This window comes from Mesocricetus auratus, unplaced genomic scaffold, assembly GCF_017639785.1.
Source record: "Mesocricetus auratus isolate SY011 unplaced genomic scaffold, BCM_Maur_2.0 Super-Scaffold_2245, whole genome shotgun sequence".
NCBI classification, from domain to species: domain Eukaryota; kingdom Metazoa; phylum Chordata; class Mammalia; order Rodentia; family Cricetidae; genus Mesocricetus; species Mesocricetus auratus.
In genome coordinates, this window is record NW_024429180.1 from 19,604,029 (window position 1) to 19,623,399 (window position 19,371).

Sequence of the window (19,371 nt, forward strand, 5' to 3'; positions counted from 1 at the left end):
ATTGTAGGAGGAAGTCTGATGCCGCCATTAAACATGTGACTTACTAAGTCTATGCCGCCATTAAACATGTGACTTACTAGATGCGCATACAGATGAGGTAATAAAAGGGCGGTTTACCACACCGCTAACCACACCCACTTTAGGCAGGACTAAAGACGTATACGGCTGGACGTGAAGACGTATACATACGTAGGCGGAACTACGTCACTAGCCAAGCCCACTTTTGGGCATGGCTATGGGCGTTACGGGGGAAGGCATAAAAGACAGCGCACAGGAAGTCTCGCTCTCTTTTCCTGGAGTTCGGCTTCCGGTCCAGTCGCTAGCTGAGATCTGCTGGGCTTCTCTGGGTTTGGTAACTTGTGAGTAATTTTCTACATAAAATACTTAGCGTTACTTTCAGTAATTGTGTGTCGCGTATCGTTACAGCGTCCGTTGAAGCCAACAGAGAAGACATATTCAAAGCTGTGATTTCCTCCACACCAGTGAGGAGGTCACCAGTTAAGCCAAGAGAAGCCTGAGACTAAAGAGACTGCCAAGAGGTTCTCACCTTCTGCTGTTTTTATCTGCTGTGGTGTTCATTTTGGTAACTGGTCTGAGGTCTTGGCTTCGTAGGGGGCAAAAAAAGTCATTAAAACTTATGTCAACACTAAGGAAACCATGTCTGCCATTCAGGAACATTGACACACATATCACTTCACATAGACTGGCCGAGTGTGCACAGTCTACACAGCAACAAGTCAGATGGTGTCCCATCACTGAGAAGGAGAAGTAGTAGACTCTCTTCCATCTCTATCCAAGAAGCTATTCCTAATCAACAACAGATTGCTAAGGAAACGTTTTCTCCAATGGAGTGTCACTGGGCATATAAACCTCACTTAAGTAGACTCAGTTCCTAGCAGTAGATGACCAACACAAAATGAACCCGATGGTGTATTAGAATTCCTTTGTACATTATGGTTTTAGATTTTGTTTTCATAGATTGTGTGCGTATGTGCGTGCGTGCATGCGTGTGTGTGTGTGTGTGTGTGTGTGTTTTCCTGTGCTTTTCATTGTTGTTTTTTTCTGATTCACTGTTTTTGTTTTTCTAAAGAAAGAAAGGCATTGAATTGGGTAAGGAGGTGGGAAGAATCTGGGGGGAAATAGGGGAGGAACCAGTGATCAAAATACATTGTATGCATTTTCCATTAAAAATTATGTCAGATTACATGCAATAGTCTCTGAAAACCATTGAACTGGCTAGTTTTATGTCAACTTGACACAAGCTACAGTCACCTGAGAAGAGGGAACCTCAATGAGAAAATGCCTCCATAAGATGGGGTTGTACATAAGCCTGTAGAGCATTTTCTTAGTGGTTGATGGGGGAGGGCCCAGCTCATGGTGGGTGGTGCAAACCCATTGTGGGTGTTGCCATCCCTGGGCTCATGGCCCTGGATTCTATAAAAAAGCGGTCTAAGCAAGCCATGAGAAGCAAGCCAGTAAACAGCTCCCTTCCAGGGCCTCTGCATCAGTTCCTGCTCCAGGTTCCTGCCATGTCTGAGTTCCTGTCCTGACTTCCTTCAATGGTGAACAGTGCTGTGGAAATGTAAACTAAATAAACCCTTCCCTCCCCAGACTGTTTTGGCCATGGTGTTTCATCTCAATAATAACTCTGTGTTAATGACAAGGTGCCCGAAAGTGGTGTCAGATGTTTCTACAAACAACTGGACAGAAAGACCTTGCTTTAATCATCCTTGGCTCACCTTTGTGTGTTTATATATGTGGTCTGTGCTTGTATTCACGTGTTCATGTATGTTTATGTGTACATGTGTGTGACTGTGTGCATGTGAGTCCCAGAGGTCAACAATAAGTGTATTACTCTATTTCTTTCTACCTTACATCTCTCACTGAACCTGGAAGTCACAGATTCAATTAGACTGGTTTCTCAGCAAGCTCCAGGCATCCCCCTGTCTCCTGCTCCCTAAGCGCTGTGTTTCTGGTGTCCCCCATTTACCAGGCCTTCACAGGAGTGAAGGGGATCTGAACTCATGGCCACATGCTTGCACAGTAGGTATTTTACTGGCTCAGCTATGTTTCTCCCTCCCCCATTTTCCAGCTTCTTAATTAATTTCCACAGAGGTACTTGGTTTAAACCAGTCTGCATCATGTCTCTCATTTTGCAATTTTTCCTTTACATGTCTTGATTCACATTAAAAACTGATAGATGTTTTTATTATTTAAGAAAAGATAGGGTTGGAGAGATGGCTCAGAGGTTAAGAACACTGACTGTTCTTCCAGAGGTCCTGAGTTCAATTCCCAGCAACCATATGGTGGCTCACAACCATCTATGATGAGATCTAGTGCTCTCTTCTGGCCTGCAGGCATACATGCAGGTAGAACACTGTATACATAATAAATAAAATATTTGCCGGGCGGTGGTGGCACACGCCTTTAATCCCAGCACTCGGGAGGCAGAGGCAGGCGGATCTCTGTGAGTTCGAGGCCGGGCTGGAATGACAGCATCCAAAAACCCTGTCTCATAAAAACAAAAAAAAAAAAAAAGAAAAGATAGAATGAGAGATTTGGTAGAGAATTTACACGGCCACCCTTTAGGAATGGCATGGATTGCATTCCTTTGACCCACTATTTCTGGATCGCAAGAGTTCATCTGTAGCAGAAAATAACTATAAAACCCAAAGTCTGACAAGGTGTTAAAGGCTAACCAAAAAAAAAAAAAAAAGACTACCACCAATTAAAGGTGCTTTACTTACCCTTTCTCCTTGTCCGTCCTTTGACTGATTTTCTTAAGACTCCCGAAGGCTTGATTTCTTTAGAGCATTGGGGTTGAGGAAAGAAAGTGTATGAGAGAGAAACTCGGTGCCATGTTCAGCATCTCTTAGGACAGCTGTGGGTTTCTCACAGCAGGAATGAAAATCTTACAAATACCTAACTTGAGAGGCATGAAATGTCCACGAGGCACCTCAATATCAAGATATTAACCATTACTCAGTTACAACTGAATTAACTTGAAAGCAAATTTTACCACCAGGCCTCAGCTTTTTCTTCCCAGGGGTAGTTAGAGGGAGGCTAAGTTTAACGTGTGCATGGAGATTTTGCCCTATTTAAGCACAAAAATTCATTCATACTAGGTATAATTCAATTAATTGTTCAACACTTTTTTTGAGGACTTGGAGAAGTTTCTGGAGTGTCCTGCATGGTCCCATAGAAGTTTCTTGAGTGTCCTGATTGGTCTAACATCGCCTTGAAGAGTGGAAATAACTGTGCTGACTTTAGTACGTTGCACAAACTGATCACGTAGAATGAGACTTTAATATACAAAAATCTAACGGTTGTTAGAGGCTGCTGGTTGTCCCTTACTGTAGTCCAAGCACCTGAAAGGCTGACGCAGGAGGACTGTGTGTTTGAGACTAACTAAGGCTACATGGCAAGACCTTCTCTTAGAACAACAAAGAACTGAAAGCCAAGCCCCTAAGACTACACGACTGACCAACTGCTGCACACTGACATTTTCATCTCTGATTTCGCTGTGATAAAATTACTAAGATCCTTCACTGTAGGATGAGAGAGTAAGGACAAAGATGAGGACTTTGTCCCTCCTACGCCTGCAGGGTCACTTACACCTGTTTCGGGTCAGGTGTCATCAAGCTACCCCACATTACAAACCATTGCCCTCCCCCCTTCACAGTCCACACCATGACTGGTAAGTGTCACCGTGCTTTTCCTGTTGGCCACTGTGCTTTCAGAGCTCTCTCCACTTCTTGTTTTACAATATCTGAAATCTCATTTTCTCCTCTAAGACACAAATTGACACGGCAAATCTCCTCACTACTCTCCACCTGCATTCTCCGTTTGCAGGAAGTCGCCTACGGTGCACCAGCATGCCCATGTGACGGTTACTGGGAGCACTTCCCATCATAGACGCTTTGCTGCGTGTTCTGGATCAGAACGCTGACCTGGTATCTGATGGGATTGGCTTGGAAAACCCAAGTTCTGTGCACACACTGGCGCAGATAAATGGCTTTGAAAGATAAATGTGACAACAGAAACACTTGTCATCTTACAAAAGCAGGTTTAATGTCTAACCAAATGCAAAGTAAGTGACCAGTCTGGGGAGAAGTGGGAGAAATCTCATGAATCCTTAACCTTTGTCGTTCTTGACTGCTGAGAAATTTTATTTAATAAGACTGTCAGACGTTTTATTTCTTTCAATGTGAGATAATATCCGTAATGAAAAGCCACTTTTCTAGTTTGTCATTGTCAGTCTAAGGTTGCAAATTCACCTCTCAAAAGCTACTAGTGTAGTTTTCAATCACTAATTAACCCGGTATAAAAATTTTCAGTGTCTTTCAGCATTAGGACATTTACAAATACCCATGAAAAGATAAACATATGAAGTATGACCAAGATCCCATCTAAGAAGTGTCTTCTACATTCTAAGGGCTTCATTGTCAAGAGGCTCCATTCCCAGAACCAAAACACCTTGTAGTCAGTATACTTAGTCCATAAGCTTCCTATAGTAAGAAGTTGGGTTTCTTTCGTTTTTAATATTAAAGGGGGTGTGGAGATCACACTCTTCTCCTTACGAGATGAGGAAGTTAAGGCTCTTGACTAGATCACTGACATTCATGATGGTTGCAGAGCCAGTATGAGGTACCCAGTCTTCTCTGACCCTTCTCTGAGTCTGTGCCACCAGAACACCTGACCCTGGCCAGAGAAGGCGGCCTCCTGCTGACCACACAAGGCAGTCAAAGAGTCACCCACAGTGGCCCTCCTTGACCGGCTCTTACCCTTTGCCATCTCTGTCCATCTGGGAGTTCGTAGAGATGAGACTTTCAAGACTCTGGGCTCTGGAAACAAAAAGAATTGCAATAAAAACTGCATGTTGGAGTGAAACCGTGTGCTATCTTGAAAGGTCAGAAACAATAAACATTTTCTATGAATTGCTCATTTGCTCTCATTGAATGGAAGAGCAGAGATCCTTCCGGGCAATTATGTCTGAACTAAATGTACAATGCTGGAGAGCTAGCCCATCTGCTAGTGTGTTTGTCTGCCAGAGGATGCAGCTCCCCACCACCACCCCCACTGTCTGAAGCAGCAAAGCAAGCAGTCTGCAGCACACGCCATCCAGGATGGACAGGCACACTTACCTTTTGTCTACCTGCTGTGCCTTCAGGTTTGCTCGGAAGAGGCCATCCAGACCTTGATTTCTTTAAATATATTGATTAAAAATCTCATCAGCAATAATGACAGACGCTTCACTATAAAAAGCTCATACCAGTTTACATGTAAAATAGAAGCTGGCTGGGAAAGATGAGGGAAGGTTCTGGAAATTGCCTTATTCTACACAGGTTTCCCCAAACTCCAAGTTTAAATATCAGCAAGCCTTAGAGGAAGTGCAACCAAAGAGATAAATTGGGATAGTCAAGCCATGATAGGTCTGTAGAAATGCTGTTTAGGTCCATGAATGTTTCCTTTTTATTTATCTCTTATCCTTTTCTAAATAATTGTATGTGTTTGGGTGCTCTGCCTGCCAGCATGTCTGTGACCATGTGCAACCCCTGGCTCCTGTAGAGGACGGAGAGCATCACATTCCCTGGAAATGGCTGTGAGCCATTATCTGGTGCTGAGAACCAAACCCAGGTCCTTTAAAGAGCATCAAGTACTCTTTGAGCCATTCTCCAGCCCCTGTTTTCTTTCTTTCTGTTTGTGAAGTTAAAATGTTGATGACATGATTTTTCCTTTCCTTTCTGCCACCCTTCCCATGTACACTGCTCTCTGTCATCATCTTTGTCTTCAGTTGCATATGTATGCATGTATGGATGGATGTATATACATCTATATACATACATATATATACATATATATATAATTTTAACATAAACCAGTATTTATAGGGCTATCATGATATAAGACCATGCGTTTCAGGATATCCTGAAAACGTCCTGCAACAATGGCTCTAGATTCCCATGTGGCTTCTGCAGTCGGTGCTGGGATGCTGTTGACAAGACGTTTTCCTTTCCTCTTGCCCAGGGTTCCTCCACTGCCACACCCTCTCCTTTATACTGCCACGCCCTCTCCTTCACACCTGCCACGCCCTCTCCTTTATACTGCCACACCCTCTCCTTCACACCTACCATGCCCACCACTTCACACCTGCCACGCCCACCACTTCACACCTGCCACACCCTCCCTTTACACCTGCCACGCCCTCTCCTTTATACCTGCCACACCCTCCCTTCATATCTGCCACACCCTCCCTTCACACCTGCCACACCCTCCCTTCACACCCTTCACACCTGCCATGCCCGCCCTTCACACCTGCCACGCCCACCCTTCACACCTGCCACGCCCACCCTTCACACCTGCCACGCCCGCCCTTCACACCTGCCACGCCCACCCTTCACACCTGCCACGCCCACCCTTCACACCTGCCACATCCTCTCCTTCACACCTGCCACTCCACCACTTCAAATCTGCCACACCCTCCCTTCACACCTGCCACGCCCTCCCTTCACACCTGCCACGCCCTCCACTTCCCACCTGCCACGCCCTCCACTTCCCACCTGCCACGCCCTCCCTTCACACCTGCCACACCCTGCCCTTCACACTGCCACACCCTGCCCTTCACACTGCCACACCCTCCCCTTCACACCTGCCACAACCTCCCTTCACACTGCCACACCCTCCACTTTCACACCTGCCACGCCCTCCCTTCACACCTGCCACATCCTCTCCTTCACACCTGCCACTCCACCACTTCAAATCTGCCACACCCTCCCTTCACACCTGCCACGCCCTCCCTTCACACCTGCCACGCCCTCCACTTCCCACCTGCCACGCCCTCCCTTCACACCTGCCACGCCCTCCCTTCACACCTGCCACACCCTGCCCTTCACACTGCCACACCCTGCCCTTCACACTGCCACACCCTCCCCTTCACACCTGCCACACCCTCCCTTCACACCTGCCACAACCTCCCTTCACACTGCCACACCCTCCCTTCATACCTGCCATGCCCTCCCTTCACACCTACCACACCCTCCACTTCACACCTGCCATGCCCACCACTTCACACATGCCACACCCACCACTTCACACCTGCCACGCCCTCCCTTCACACCTGCCACGCCCACCACTTCACACATGCCACACCCACCACTTCACACCTGCCACGCCCTCCCTTCACACCTGCCACGCCCACCACTTCACACATGCCACACCCACCACTTCACACATGCCACGCCCTCCCTTCACACCTGCCACACCCTGCCCTTCACACTGCCACACCCTGCCCTTCACACTGCCACACCCTCCCCTTTACACCTGCCACACCCTCCCTTCACACCTGCCACAACCTCCCTTCACACTGCCACACCCTCCACTTCACACCTGCCACACCCTCCCTTCACACCTGCCACACCCTCCACTTCACACCTGCCATGCTCTCCCTTCACACCTGCCACACCCTCCCTTCATACCTGCCATGCCCTCCCTTCACACCTACCACACCCTCCACTTCACACCTGCCATGCCCACCACTTCACACCTGCCACACCCACCACTTCACACCTCCCACGCCCTCCCTTCACACCTGCCACGCCCTCCCTTCACACCTGCCACGCCCTCCACTTCACACCTGCCACGCCCACCACTTCACACCTGTCACGCCCACCACTTCACACCTGCCACGCCCTCCCTTCACACCTGCCACACCCACCACTTCACACCTGCCACACCCTCCCTTCGCACCTGTCGCGCCCTCCCTTCACACCTGCCACACCCTCCCTTCATACCTGCCACGCCTTCTCCTTCACACTGCCACGCCCTCTCCTTCACACTGCCACGCCCTCCCTTCACACCTGCCTCTACGTCTCCTGATCTAAAACCTCCTGTCTGTACGGACGGACGAGGCAACTGAAGAGTGGCCAATCTCGGTGAGTTGCGGCACTCATCCCACAGATGATGATTTTCAAGACAGCATGTAAAGACCACATTTCACAGTGTTAGGTCAAAGAAACCAGTGGACAGTTCTTTATTTCATTCTTCCCTTTTCTATCTGCTGACCCTTTCTATCTCCGTCATTCATCTATTCTAGAATATTTTGTTTTGCAATTCCAACTGATTCAAAACTGGGAGGTAATAGTAACAAAATTATTAGTGGTTTAACTCCAAATATTCAGCAATCGAGTGAAACTGTGTATATATAAATGTACTAAAATACCAGAAACTGTGCTATATGTATAAATATACAACTACCTTAAATTTCATGGAACATGAAAATCAAAGATACTTAAATATAGTACTTTAATAACTGTTTGATTATTTCTCCAAGCTTTTAATCCAAGGCTTTTGAGGTATTACTGACTATTCAGATATGTATGTTGATCCTCCTACTCTAAAACCAAACATAGTTTTTAATTCTGAAAAGATGATACAAGAATTCACAATGTTCAACTCAACAATAACGTGAAAACTTTTTACACCTCACCTGTTCAAGCTTTTGTTCATTCTGATGAGATTGTCCATTTCTTCACTTTGGGAAGAAACAATAAAATCTAATATTAGTTTAAAAAAACAAAAACAAACAAACAAACAAAACTCTTCCCAGAGTCAAAGGCAGATCCACCTTAAAATAACTCTGAGAACTCAGAAACAGAACAGGATCCTCTGTGTTAATTATCTGTGAAACTCTATTTACCCTTCCAAATGTTCCTCAAATGCCATGCTGCCAAAGAAGCCTTTCCTGCCCATTAGCTGAGGTCTCCCCTATGTCTGGAACTCTTGTAGCATGCTAGGGTTTTTGTATCTGCTTTATGAGACTTCATTGCAGTATGTATTATAGTAATAGTAATTGTGCTTTTGTTGCAGGGTTAACGTCCCTTCCCACATACACTCCTTAAAATTCAGGACTGCATTTTGCAATGCATCCTGTCACTCTTTAATATATTACCTTTATATAGATGTTTAATACTCTTTTTTAACTGAGTCAACAACTACAGGAACACTGGCTAATTATAGAGTCTATTCTCACACAATGTAGCTGCACAGAAAGTAACTACTCAAGAGACACTGGCTTATTTCTTCAACTCTACTACAAGTTCATTCTAGGTCAGCTAAACTTGCAATCTTGTTTCCATATTTGAAAAGGGCAAGCCATCCTTTCTAGCAGCCTTTTGTAGTTTATGTATTGGAGAATTCCCCTTAAACCACGGGCTCAGCTCTGTTCCCCAAGCAGGGAGCTGTACTAGGGTGCTCCGCAAGAGTGTTCTTTGTTGCTTCCTCCTGTGTGATCCTCACAGCAAGCCTTCTCCACAGATTTTCTTTCCTCCTTCCATCTACTCCCACCCTCATTCCTCTTGCCTTCCTCATTCAGTGTTTGCATTCACGTGTCTTGATTCTCTCTTCTTGCTGCTATAGAGTCACACATGTCTCTGGCATTCTCAGCATCCTTTCTTCTTGACTCATCTCTGGTGTGGACCAGCAGACCAATATCTATACCTTAAAGCTACTAAGCCAGAGACATCTAAATGTCACCATGATTCATTGGGTGACCCTGATGAATGGCTTCAGCTCATGTTGATACAATTTCCCCATAAATAAAATAATAATACTAATCATGCTCATCTTTAAAAAGAATCAATACTCTTTTACTTCTCTCTCTTACTCTCATTATCTCATCCTCTTTTACTCTTGTCTTTCTCTCTATCTCATTATCTCTCATCTTGTCTCTCTGTCATGTCTGTCTCCCCCTCTTTTTGGTCTCACTATAATAAACTATCGTTAATATGCTCAAAAAAAGAATCAATAAGTTAATATACAGTTCTGAGCACAATGCCTAGAAAGTAGTAAATTTTCACCTAATCATAACCATTACAGGACCAGGTCATTGTTTTTTCATGAAATTCATGCCTGCTATAGTCACCTTTTCAATTGAATTTGTAGACAGTAATATACTGTCGGCTGCAGAGAGTCAGAATGGGTGAGCCTATTCTGCGTGATGAAGATGCTAGGTAACCCACCACTGCCAGAAAAACAGTTGGAGACTATCTTCACCGTGTTCAACTCATCATCAATATGTAGACAGTTCGTTTGTACATTTAATGATAAGACTGACGTTGAGAATGAATTCTGTGATATTTGAAAAACAGTTACAGAGAAGGGAAACAAGCAATGTTCTACCTTCATGGGAAACGAACTGCCTAGCGTCCAAACACGGTGTTCTGTTATTGTTTCTTGAAATGCTACCTGATAAGCAGAGTCTAGCTGAAATTTTGTTTCTATCCCAAGGGAAAGAGCAACTGCAAGAATCCTGTATATTTTGGCCCCAGACTTTTGTGACAGGCATGAGCCACAATGATAAGATTTTTTTCAGGATTCAAGGTCTCTGGTGTTTATCACAAGAAAATTAGCATAAATCATGAGAAGACACCCTGTGGTAAATTAAACACCATGGAGACAGCATTCTGGATGAAAGAAACTGAGCTTTGAAAAACGACTGTAAATTGATAAAAAGCTTTGGATATTAAGTTTCACCATTGTCTTTGCCACAAATTAAATGCCCTTAATCAGATAGCAACAGCTCTCTACTCCACAAAGAGCAGCTGCGATAACGAAGCTCTTTCTATTCCCTTTGGAGAGCCCATAGTGCATTTCCCTGGCCCGTGGGAAAGCAGAATTCTCTCTCAATGGTTAATGTACGCCTCAGTGAGATTTGTGCCTGTATCTGGGGATAGGGGACAGGAAAGCCAACTGACTGCTGTTCTCGCTGTGTGGGGTGACTCATGCCACACTATTACTACTCTTCAACATCAGTCACTTATCTTCCCCTCAATCTCCAACTTAAAACGTGTTCCGTTGTTACTGAAACCGAAATATTAACCCAGGTATGACTGGGCCAGACCTGTAACCCTACATACTCAGAAAATCGAGACAAAAGGATCACGCGTTCAAGACCTGCAGTACGCAATAGAAACGCCGTGTCTCTAATCACGGAGACAGGCCAGAGTCACACTCCACTGGGTCACACAAGGAAGACTTCGCAGGGCAGGTGATTTGTGACCTGGATCTTGGAAAATGGTAGGGTTCAAATAGATGGGCAGGGTGGCACTGAGACTGGCAGAGATCCCCGAATGGAAGAAATGGCAGAAACAAACAAACGTGTCCAGGAACTGCAGGTGTTCTAAGCTGGCATCGGATATGGGATAAATATCTGGGCAAAGTCAGAAACGATTCTGGAACTGAATTACTCTCGATCCAGGCTGGCAAGCATAGCTGTGCGTAACTAAATGGGCATGGCAGATATTTACAGAAAAATATCTGGCATTCGGGGGCAGTGATGGCGGCAGAAGGAGTATCAGTAAGTTTGAATAGCCATGCTCATCTCTTGTCCTGGTGAGGGTTTGAACTGGCACGAGGCCACGTATGGACACTGTAGACATTTAGGGTACACAAACCTGTACTTCACAGAGGGTACGGGATGGAAGAACTGGGGATGGCCTTAGAGGATGACCTTAGAAAGCCCAGCCTGGAAATGGAAGAACAGAAGCAGGAACAGCACATCTGGGAAGGAAGGTGAACACGGCCCAGGGGCGTTTGGAATGGAGGTACTAGGGCAAAAAACGAGTGGCCGTCTGGGCTAGCGACGCAGACACAGGACTGGAGATCTGATTGAGACGCGTGGCCCCTGGGAAGTGTAGACTCAATGGCTGGTCAAGACGGGCATCCATAAATGTCATCACCACCCACTATCAGGGATGCTCACAGAGAGACACTGAGAGTCCTTTTCTTCTTAATCATATACAATAAGCAGAACTGGGGATTGGCTCATGTTTAGAAATCACAGGGGCAGTGACTAGCTTTTAGACCACAAAAATGAGAGGGGAAACAAGTCTGGGAGCTTTGGGACCTCACCCCTTGTCAGTTTTCTGAAGTGAAGCAGCCACCCTGATGATGTTGTCGAGATCCTTAGACCTTCAAGGAACAGAAAGAGAAGCAGGTCAGTGGTAATGGAGCTAGACTATAGGAACTGAACTTCCTAGAATTTCTGGTGAAGGAAAGGGTAGTCCACAGTCAGGAGTGATGAGTTTAATAGCATTGAGAGCTGGTCCCATCATCTCCACTCATGGGACACACAGACACTAGCATCCTTCATTGCCACCAACTCCCTCAGTGGACTGGACCATTAAACTCTCATGGAAGATGCAGTGGCATCATGTGACACATGCAACACAATGTGGGAGGTGATAAAGGTTTCACAAAAACTTTTAAGTACAGGGAAGTCACATTCTTTCCAATTCTAAGGTATATTTGTGGTCTGTGCTTCAAACTGGGGCTCTTCTGAGAGTCAAAGGGTTAATACAAAAGAAATTTTACTTTGGAAAGTACCTTTGTCATTTTTTCACTTATTATACTGATGGAACTATGAAATAGCAATGTCATAATTTTTTAGGCTCTCTCTCTCTCTCTCTCTCTCTCTCTCTCTCTCTCTCTCTCTCTCTCTCTCTCTCTCTCTCTCTCTCTCTCTCTCTCTGTTTCCCAAGACAGGGCTTCTCTGTGTAGCTTTGAAGCCTGTCCTGGAAATATCCGCCTGCCTCTGCTTCCCAAGTGCTGGGATTAAAGGTGTGCGCCATCACGGCCTGGCCATGTGGATTTTTTAAAAAAAAATTTCTGGGCTGGAGAGATGGCTCATCCATTAAAGATGAGACTCCCCTCCCCCACAAAACTTTCTTATATTTTTGAGATTATAATGCAATGACATCATTTCCTTCTCCCCTTCCTCCCCCCACACTATTCCATATACCCCTTGCTCTTTCAGATCCATGCGTTCCCTTTTTCACTAATTGTTCGTAAACACAAACTGTGCTTTTTGATGCACAGTTTTAAGACTGACGGTTTGGTATTGAATAACCAACAGGTGCACTCTTCCCTACAGAAGACTATTTCTCCCATACTCAGCTTTCCTTGTGTAGCCCTGACTGTCCTAGAACTCACTGTACTGTGTTTACCATAATGGCCTCAACCTTGGAATAATCCTCTTGCTCCTGCCCCATAAGGACTGGGATTACAAGCATGTGCCACCATGCCTGGCTTTAAAATAAGTATTCCCCAAAGCCATTATTTTCCCTAAGTAATAAAGAAGAAGGAGGAATACAAACAAAACATATCCAGAATGAATGCTAACCTAGGTATGATGTGCAAAACAGGGAAATGCCTTCTTACCAAATTAATCCACAAGATGGGTGAGTTGCAGGACAAGCTGAACATGACCGCTACAGCCAGAACCGATGGAAAGATTTTTGTAGTACAAGTTCAGCAAAGCAAAACTATTTCCCCCTTGATCATTCACACCCACACTGCAACAGTGGCAGATATACTGATCATTTATGCACCACCCCCAGCAACAGTAGTCTATATCTTGAAGCAAATACAGGAAATTCAGAGACAAGCAAGCCTCCTGCTTTCAAGGGGTTTCATCTCATCCTGTCCTTATGTTCAGACAATTTCAGATCTGCAATGTAAATCTTGAGACAAATTAAAGAACAAGAACCTATAAAAGCATGTATTACCTAGCCAGGCATGGTGCCACACTTTAATACCAGAACTTTGGAGGCAGGAGCAGATGGACCTCTATAAAATTGAGACTGGCCTTGTGTGCATAGCAAGTTCCAGGGCAGCTAGGGCTACATAATGAAACCCTGTCTCAAAAACGGTGTACTTATTTTAGCTGAAGGTGACCAGAAAACTGATTTTATTCAATTTATTATTTGAAAGTACTCCAACAAAGTATGCTTTATCATTGGTACAATCACACACATGTAGACAGGGATTTCTGTACCTTATATTTTTTTCAGCGTGTCTATTGGCTTCTCCATATGCACCTGCTGTGGATATATGTGTCTGCCTAGATTTTAAAAAAAATACCTGTTAGGTAAGAAAACTCTTTCGAGTTAAATTATACGTATGAGAATACATTGTGTTCAGAAATATAAATATTACAATACTGACAAAAAGTTTCCCTAGTTCTTTGTATTGGCTATTTTTGAAAGTCTAAAAGGCACAAGGTGCTAATTTTACAATATCAACTGCTTTTTATATGTTTCAAACCACTAGGTACATTGGTCATGTCTGATCCAGGTTTTGTTCATTTTATTTCCATTCGTCAAAGTGTTTTGTCTCTATCTCTATTAAATAATTATGCAACATTTTAAATATTAAGAAACATTTTTGTTGTTAGGCAGCAAAATAATACTTTTCATTAAAGAGTTATTCCATATGAATACTACCAAGAAACGTATTTGTTCGGATAAGACATAAATAAGTCTATATTTCAAATACGTCTACAACAACGAGAAGGGTAGCACTGAATTGACAGCAGTAAATTGTCCAGTGTTAGGCTGTCAGAATTCATAAGACTTCTCTCTTTTCCTTAGACTGTGCTTGACCTACTTATACATTCTTGCTTATTCTTAAGAAGCTATACTCAACTATTTTTTGTTCTCCTGAGGACATGTGTTAATTACTTCCCTTTCATATTTGTTCATTAAAATCACCATGCTGTGATTAAAGTAATCAGGGTTTTTTTTAAAACATGCATGTTGTCCCAATTTTATTTTTTGGATCATTACTGAAAGAAAGAAAGGAGAACAGTTAAAATGGATTTGACCAATTCCTATGGAATTAAGCCTTTTCTGAATATAAACATGTACAGCCCTCTAGTGTCAATGATTTTAGATCAGAACTTAGGTGGTACAGGGACAACTTATTTCAGCTCCTCAAAAAAATCTGTTCTAATTATGACTTAATTGCTTAACACTATAAAACTAAGAGGATCAAACAGGTAAGACAGGAAGCTTGAGACATTGCTCTTATGATAATTATAATCACTGCAGAAATGAAAAGTTATAAAATGAGTCCATATCATTAATTAGTTCAGTGAAATACTATTCTCCTGACTCATTAAGGCAATATCCCAAGGATAAAATTCAGAGATCCGGAGGGATTGTATGAGTAGAAATTCAGCCCTGGGTTTTACCCCCTAAGGATGAGCACACGGTGCCACACGCCCCTTTCGTCAGCACTTCCTAGCAGGCTACCCCCTTATTTAAAAAATGCCTCTATAATTGCGAATTAGAATAACGGTTCTATAGTTGTATCTTACATGGCATCAAAAAAGTCCCCCTCAAGAGGCAAAAATCACAAAAGAAGTAACAGTAGTCATCCAGGCAGATCCAACATGCTCAGTCTCCACTGAGTCGCTGGGATTTAATCTGACAATGCTAATGAAAGATGGGAGATCCTTCTTGAAAAGTAGTTCAAGATTATCAGACTATGTAACAGGGACACGTAGGAAGACTGTCAAAAGCCTCTGAATTTGTTTCTAAGTATTAATTATAGAGTGGCAAAAGTTCAAAGTAGTAAAGAACGTGTGTTTTTCCCGATGTGGAGATAACTTATTTGCAGTATTCTTCAATAATTATGATAGTTTTATATAAATAAAAATGCTTTAGTTTTAAAAATCAAACAACAGCCCAAAGGCATCTCTAGTATAATTGAAGGCTTGAGTAGTAACACAAGCTGTAAGAATATCCCTTATCACAATATATAGCTTTTAATGAGAAACTTAACTGCAAGAAAATAGAAATGAAAAATATTCACACATGTTGTCTAATGTAGTTTATATTTAATGGGCATGAGATATATGCCCAATATATACATTCATTTATATTAAGTGCTAATATATAAGAAACTTTTATCTAAACTCTTCCAATTCTGCTGGTCCATGGCTATTTCAAAGATACAGTTCCCTAAGGCAGATAATGGCCATCTCTATGCTAAAGTAAAAGAAATTACACATGGGTACAGACCTAGAATCTCTGTGAGTCTTGCATTAGTGAATGTACACAGAAAACACAGCCATGCTTTGTACAAAGTCATTTGTAACTACTTTACTGTCATTTCCCTTCAACACCCTGGCAAGACACTCAGAAGGACAGGTTCTTACCTATTATTCTGTCTTGGTTGTTTAGGAGAAGCAATAGGAGAAGAGGGTTTGGGAGGTAATGGAGGATGAACAGCTGGATCCCTTTGAAACAGAAAACAGTATTTTATTACACCACAGAAATGTTCTCCATTGTAACCTATTAACCCACAACATCTGTCATGTGCATGGAAATACCACTTAAACTCATGACCCAATGTTTGGGAAACCTGGAAGGTCAGAATTCACAGAGCGCAAACTCTAAAGAAGTCAGTTACTTTAAATGTGGATATTTTAGAGGCCCATTCAACTGGGCTTTTGGGAACCTAGTGTCACTACAGCTGGAACTATAATGTGCCCTTCAATTAGCGTAGTATTTTGTGAGTGTGTCTAGCGAGTCATGCCTTTTTGAGTCGTCGCATGAGCACAGTAAACGGGTCTCTGGTATTAACGAATAAGCTTCTTTAGGGATTATGTCAACTCACAGGTTGCTATACAAATAGCATGAAGGTTTCTTATGTTATAGATCTCAAAGAAAACTTGGTTTGAAGATTTTACATAATTCTTGACTATTATCAGTACATGACACTCCAATGATAACAATACATGAAATATGCCATTAGTCAACTTCCAATGAGGCACCAAAGGAGACCCAAGAAGTCCACATGGATGAGCGACAAGGGTACTGGAAATGGGCAAATATATTTAATTCTGGATGAAGTCGTCTCCTTATCAAAGCCATGTCACCTCCAGCTTCCCACCTCCCGTCACTGATTCTCTGTTCCACGACACTAAGCTCTGTGCCTAGTGAAAAGTGCCCCCACGGTCTGATCCCCTAGTCCTTCACGGCTTCTGAGTGATGTGCACTCAAATACAAGGCTACCTGCATTGCCAGCTCCATGGCAATGGGATACCATATTCTGCTTCTTCATCTGTAATAAGCTCTCTAACAGGATTGCTGGGGGGATTTTTCTAGGCTGAATGAGATCATGGCGTTAATCAGCAAGGATGACTTGGAAGCTTTCTGTGTGCAATACACTCTATGAAGTAAATAATGGCTTTTGTTTTCAAAGGCATTAAATATACAAATAAGTGCTATTATACAAAAATAAATTGGAGTAAAGACAGAGTAATGGGAGTAGGAAAAAGACATAAGAGTGGTGGGGTAGGGACTCTTATTTTATTAACATAGCCTTGGAAAGCCTCTGTGCAGGGCAAAATTAAAACTGAGACCTGCAGGAAGTGGTAAATACCCTGAGGACATCTGGGACATCAGCTTAGAGATGGCATTTGACACTTGAAACTGTATGAGATAGCCAAAGGAATTAAAGAGAGAAAAACTGAGCCAAGGATTCCTGCCTCACATCCCAGGGTATTTAGGGGTCAAGAATATAAGAAGTTATAGCAAGAGTAAAGAAGATGAAAGCGAGGAGGGGGTATCCTGGAAACCAGCTGAGCAAAGCCATACCCAGTCTGACTGACAAACCAAGGAAGACAAGGACTGTGAGGTTAGCATGACTTTGGCAGAGTGGTCAGATCATCCATACCCTGATAGAAGTTCTTTTGATAGAACATTGTATATTTGGGAATGGAGTTGTCTACATTATAGGAGTAGATTTAGGAGAAAATGTGAAGTAGATGTTTTACAGTAAGGTCCAAGGTCATGTGACTGTGAGCATACATGCACGTGTGCTTGTGTGGGAGTGTGTGTGTGTTTCTGTGTGTCTGTGTGTGCATGCATGTATCTGTTTGTCTATGTGTGACTCTGTGTCTATGTGTGTGTGTGTTTTTTCTGTGTGTGCCTGCACGTATCTGTTTATCTATGTGTATCTGTGTGTCTGTGTGTGTTTCTGTGTGTCTGTGTGTTTGGTCTTCAATAGAAGCACAGATTGTATCAAAAGAAAGAGAGAAGACCAGAACAACTGAGGTACATCAATTGATTGGGACAGAGAAAGTTGTCTTCTGTTTATTTCTATCATCAAATAAAAAATGAAAACCAAAGTCATTGATTCAAAGCGAGGAACGCAAGCTGGATTTGGAGAGAGAGGGGGGGAAAATAACATGAAATCTTTCCCTAAGAGAGCAGACAAGTAAGTTGGCCCAAGTAGTAACATACTATTTTAGGAAATTACTATACATCAGGAATTCTTCTGAACATTTATTTATTAACTCAACTAATCCTTTATATAATCCCAGAGATAATTTTTCCTCCCATTTTACAGATGAAAATACTGAGCCAGGAACAATGAAAATAAATATGTCATAATTATACAGCTTACAAGTGGCAGAGTGGGGGAATCTGAGCCAGGAGGCTTGGTTCCATATCCTTGCTCATGTTCCGTTGTCTCTCAGGAGATACCGAGCACCTGTGTTTATAACCTGAGCACCTGCATGTATAACCTGAGCATCTACGTGTATAACCTGAGCACCTGCGTGTATAACCTGAGCACCTGCGTGTATAACCTGAGCACCTGCGTGTATAACCTGAGCACCTGTGTGTATAACCTGAGCACCTGTGTGTATAACCTGAGCATATTACTACCCGTAGCCTCAAAAGACAGCTCTTGAGTGTAGTTTTCTCTTGCCATAGTCAGCTGTTTGGAGACAGGATGCGCAGAAGCTCAGAGGTAAACAGTGTCCAGGAGGTGAATAAGTTCAGCCAAGAGTGCAGCAGAGTGTGGTGACACGGGACAGGGGCGGGTGTGAAGGCTGAGGACTGCAACAAGACACTGTGGAGACCACGATGGACAAGAACAGGAATGGGATCTGGAGAATGAGGCTCCGTGGAAAAGACGGCAGAACCCATGAGCTGGTGCTTAAGGTGAGGCTGAGGAATTACGGGACTCGGGACTGGAGGGGGAGATCCAAAGAGACGTGACCCGGCGGCAAAGACAAAGCTTAGAAAGTGACATTTGTGGCCGTTTACGAGGGCCCCGCCTGTGCGCAGTTAAGATAGAGTGAAGAAAATCTTTGGAAAGAAGGCCAAGAACACAAAGTCCCAAAGGTGGTGTCCTCAACACAGATATGTGATGGGGGTGTCCTTTTGCATGCTGGGGATATATGTTTCTCTTATTGGTTGATGAATAAAGCTGTTTTGGCCAATGGACAGGGAGGATGTAGCCAGGCAGGAAGTATAGGTGGGGCTACCAGAGTAAGAGAAAATGGAAAGAGGAACTCAGGGAGCGAGTCGTTGGAGAGACACCACAGAGCTGCTGAGGAAGACAGAGATCCCGGCATCACTAGTAAGTCAAGACCATGTGGAAATACACAGATTAATAGAAATGGGTTAATAATTAAGAGAGAGCTAGCCAGTAAGAAGCCTGAGCCATCAGCCAAACAGTTTATAATTAATACACCTCTCTGTGTGTTTATTTGGGACTAAACGACTGCGGGACTAC

At 43.5% G+C, this 19,371-nt stretch overlaps 1 protein-coding gene across 12 annotated transcripts in view; it reads right to left on the bottom strand.

Moving 5' to 3' along the window:
* Scel (sciellin) overlaps nt 1-19,371 on the bottom strand; it is a 120,081-nt gene that overhangs the window by 45,171 nt on the left and 55,539 nt on the right. For 6 of the 12 annotated variants that reach the window (XM_040750342.1, XM_040750237.1, XM_040750260.1 and 3 more), the window contains exons 9-16: nt 15,998-16,078; nt 13,832-13,897; nt 11,908-11,967; nt 8,486-8,530; nt 5,145-5,204; nt 4,785-4,844; nt 2,748-2,804; nt 548-604 (exon numbers count right to left, since the gene is read on the bottom strand). In XM_040750342.1, the coding sequence (XP_040606276.1) occupies nt 548-604; nt 2,748-2,804; nt 4,785-4,844; nt 5,145-5,204; nt 8,486-8,530; nt 11,908-11,967; nt 13,832-13,897; nt 15,998-16,078 (486 nt within the window). The remainder of the gene's footprint in view (nt 1-547; nt 605-2,747; nt 2,805-4,784; nt 4,845-5,144; nt 5,205-8,485; nt 8,531-11,907; nt 11,968-13,831; nt 13,898-15,997; nt 16,079-19,371) is intronic. The other 6 variants (XM_040750493.1, XM_040750441.1, XM_040750290.1 and 3 more) reach the window with 2 other exon arrangements.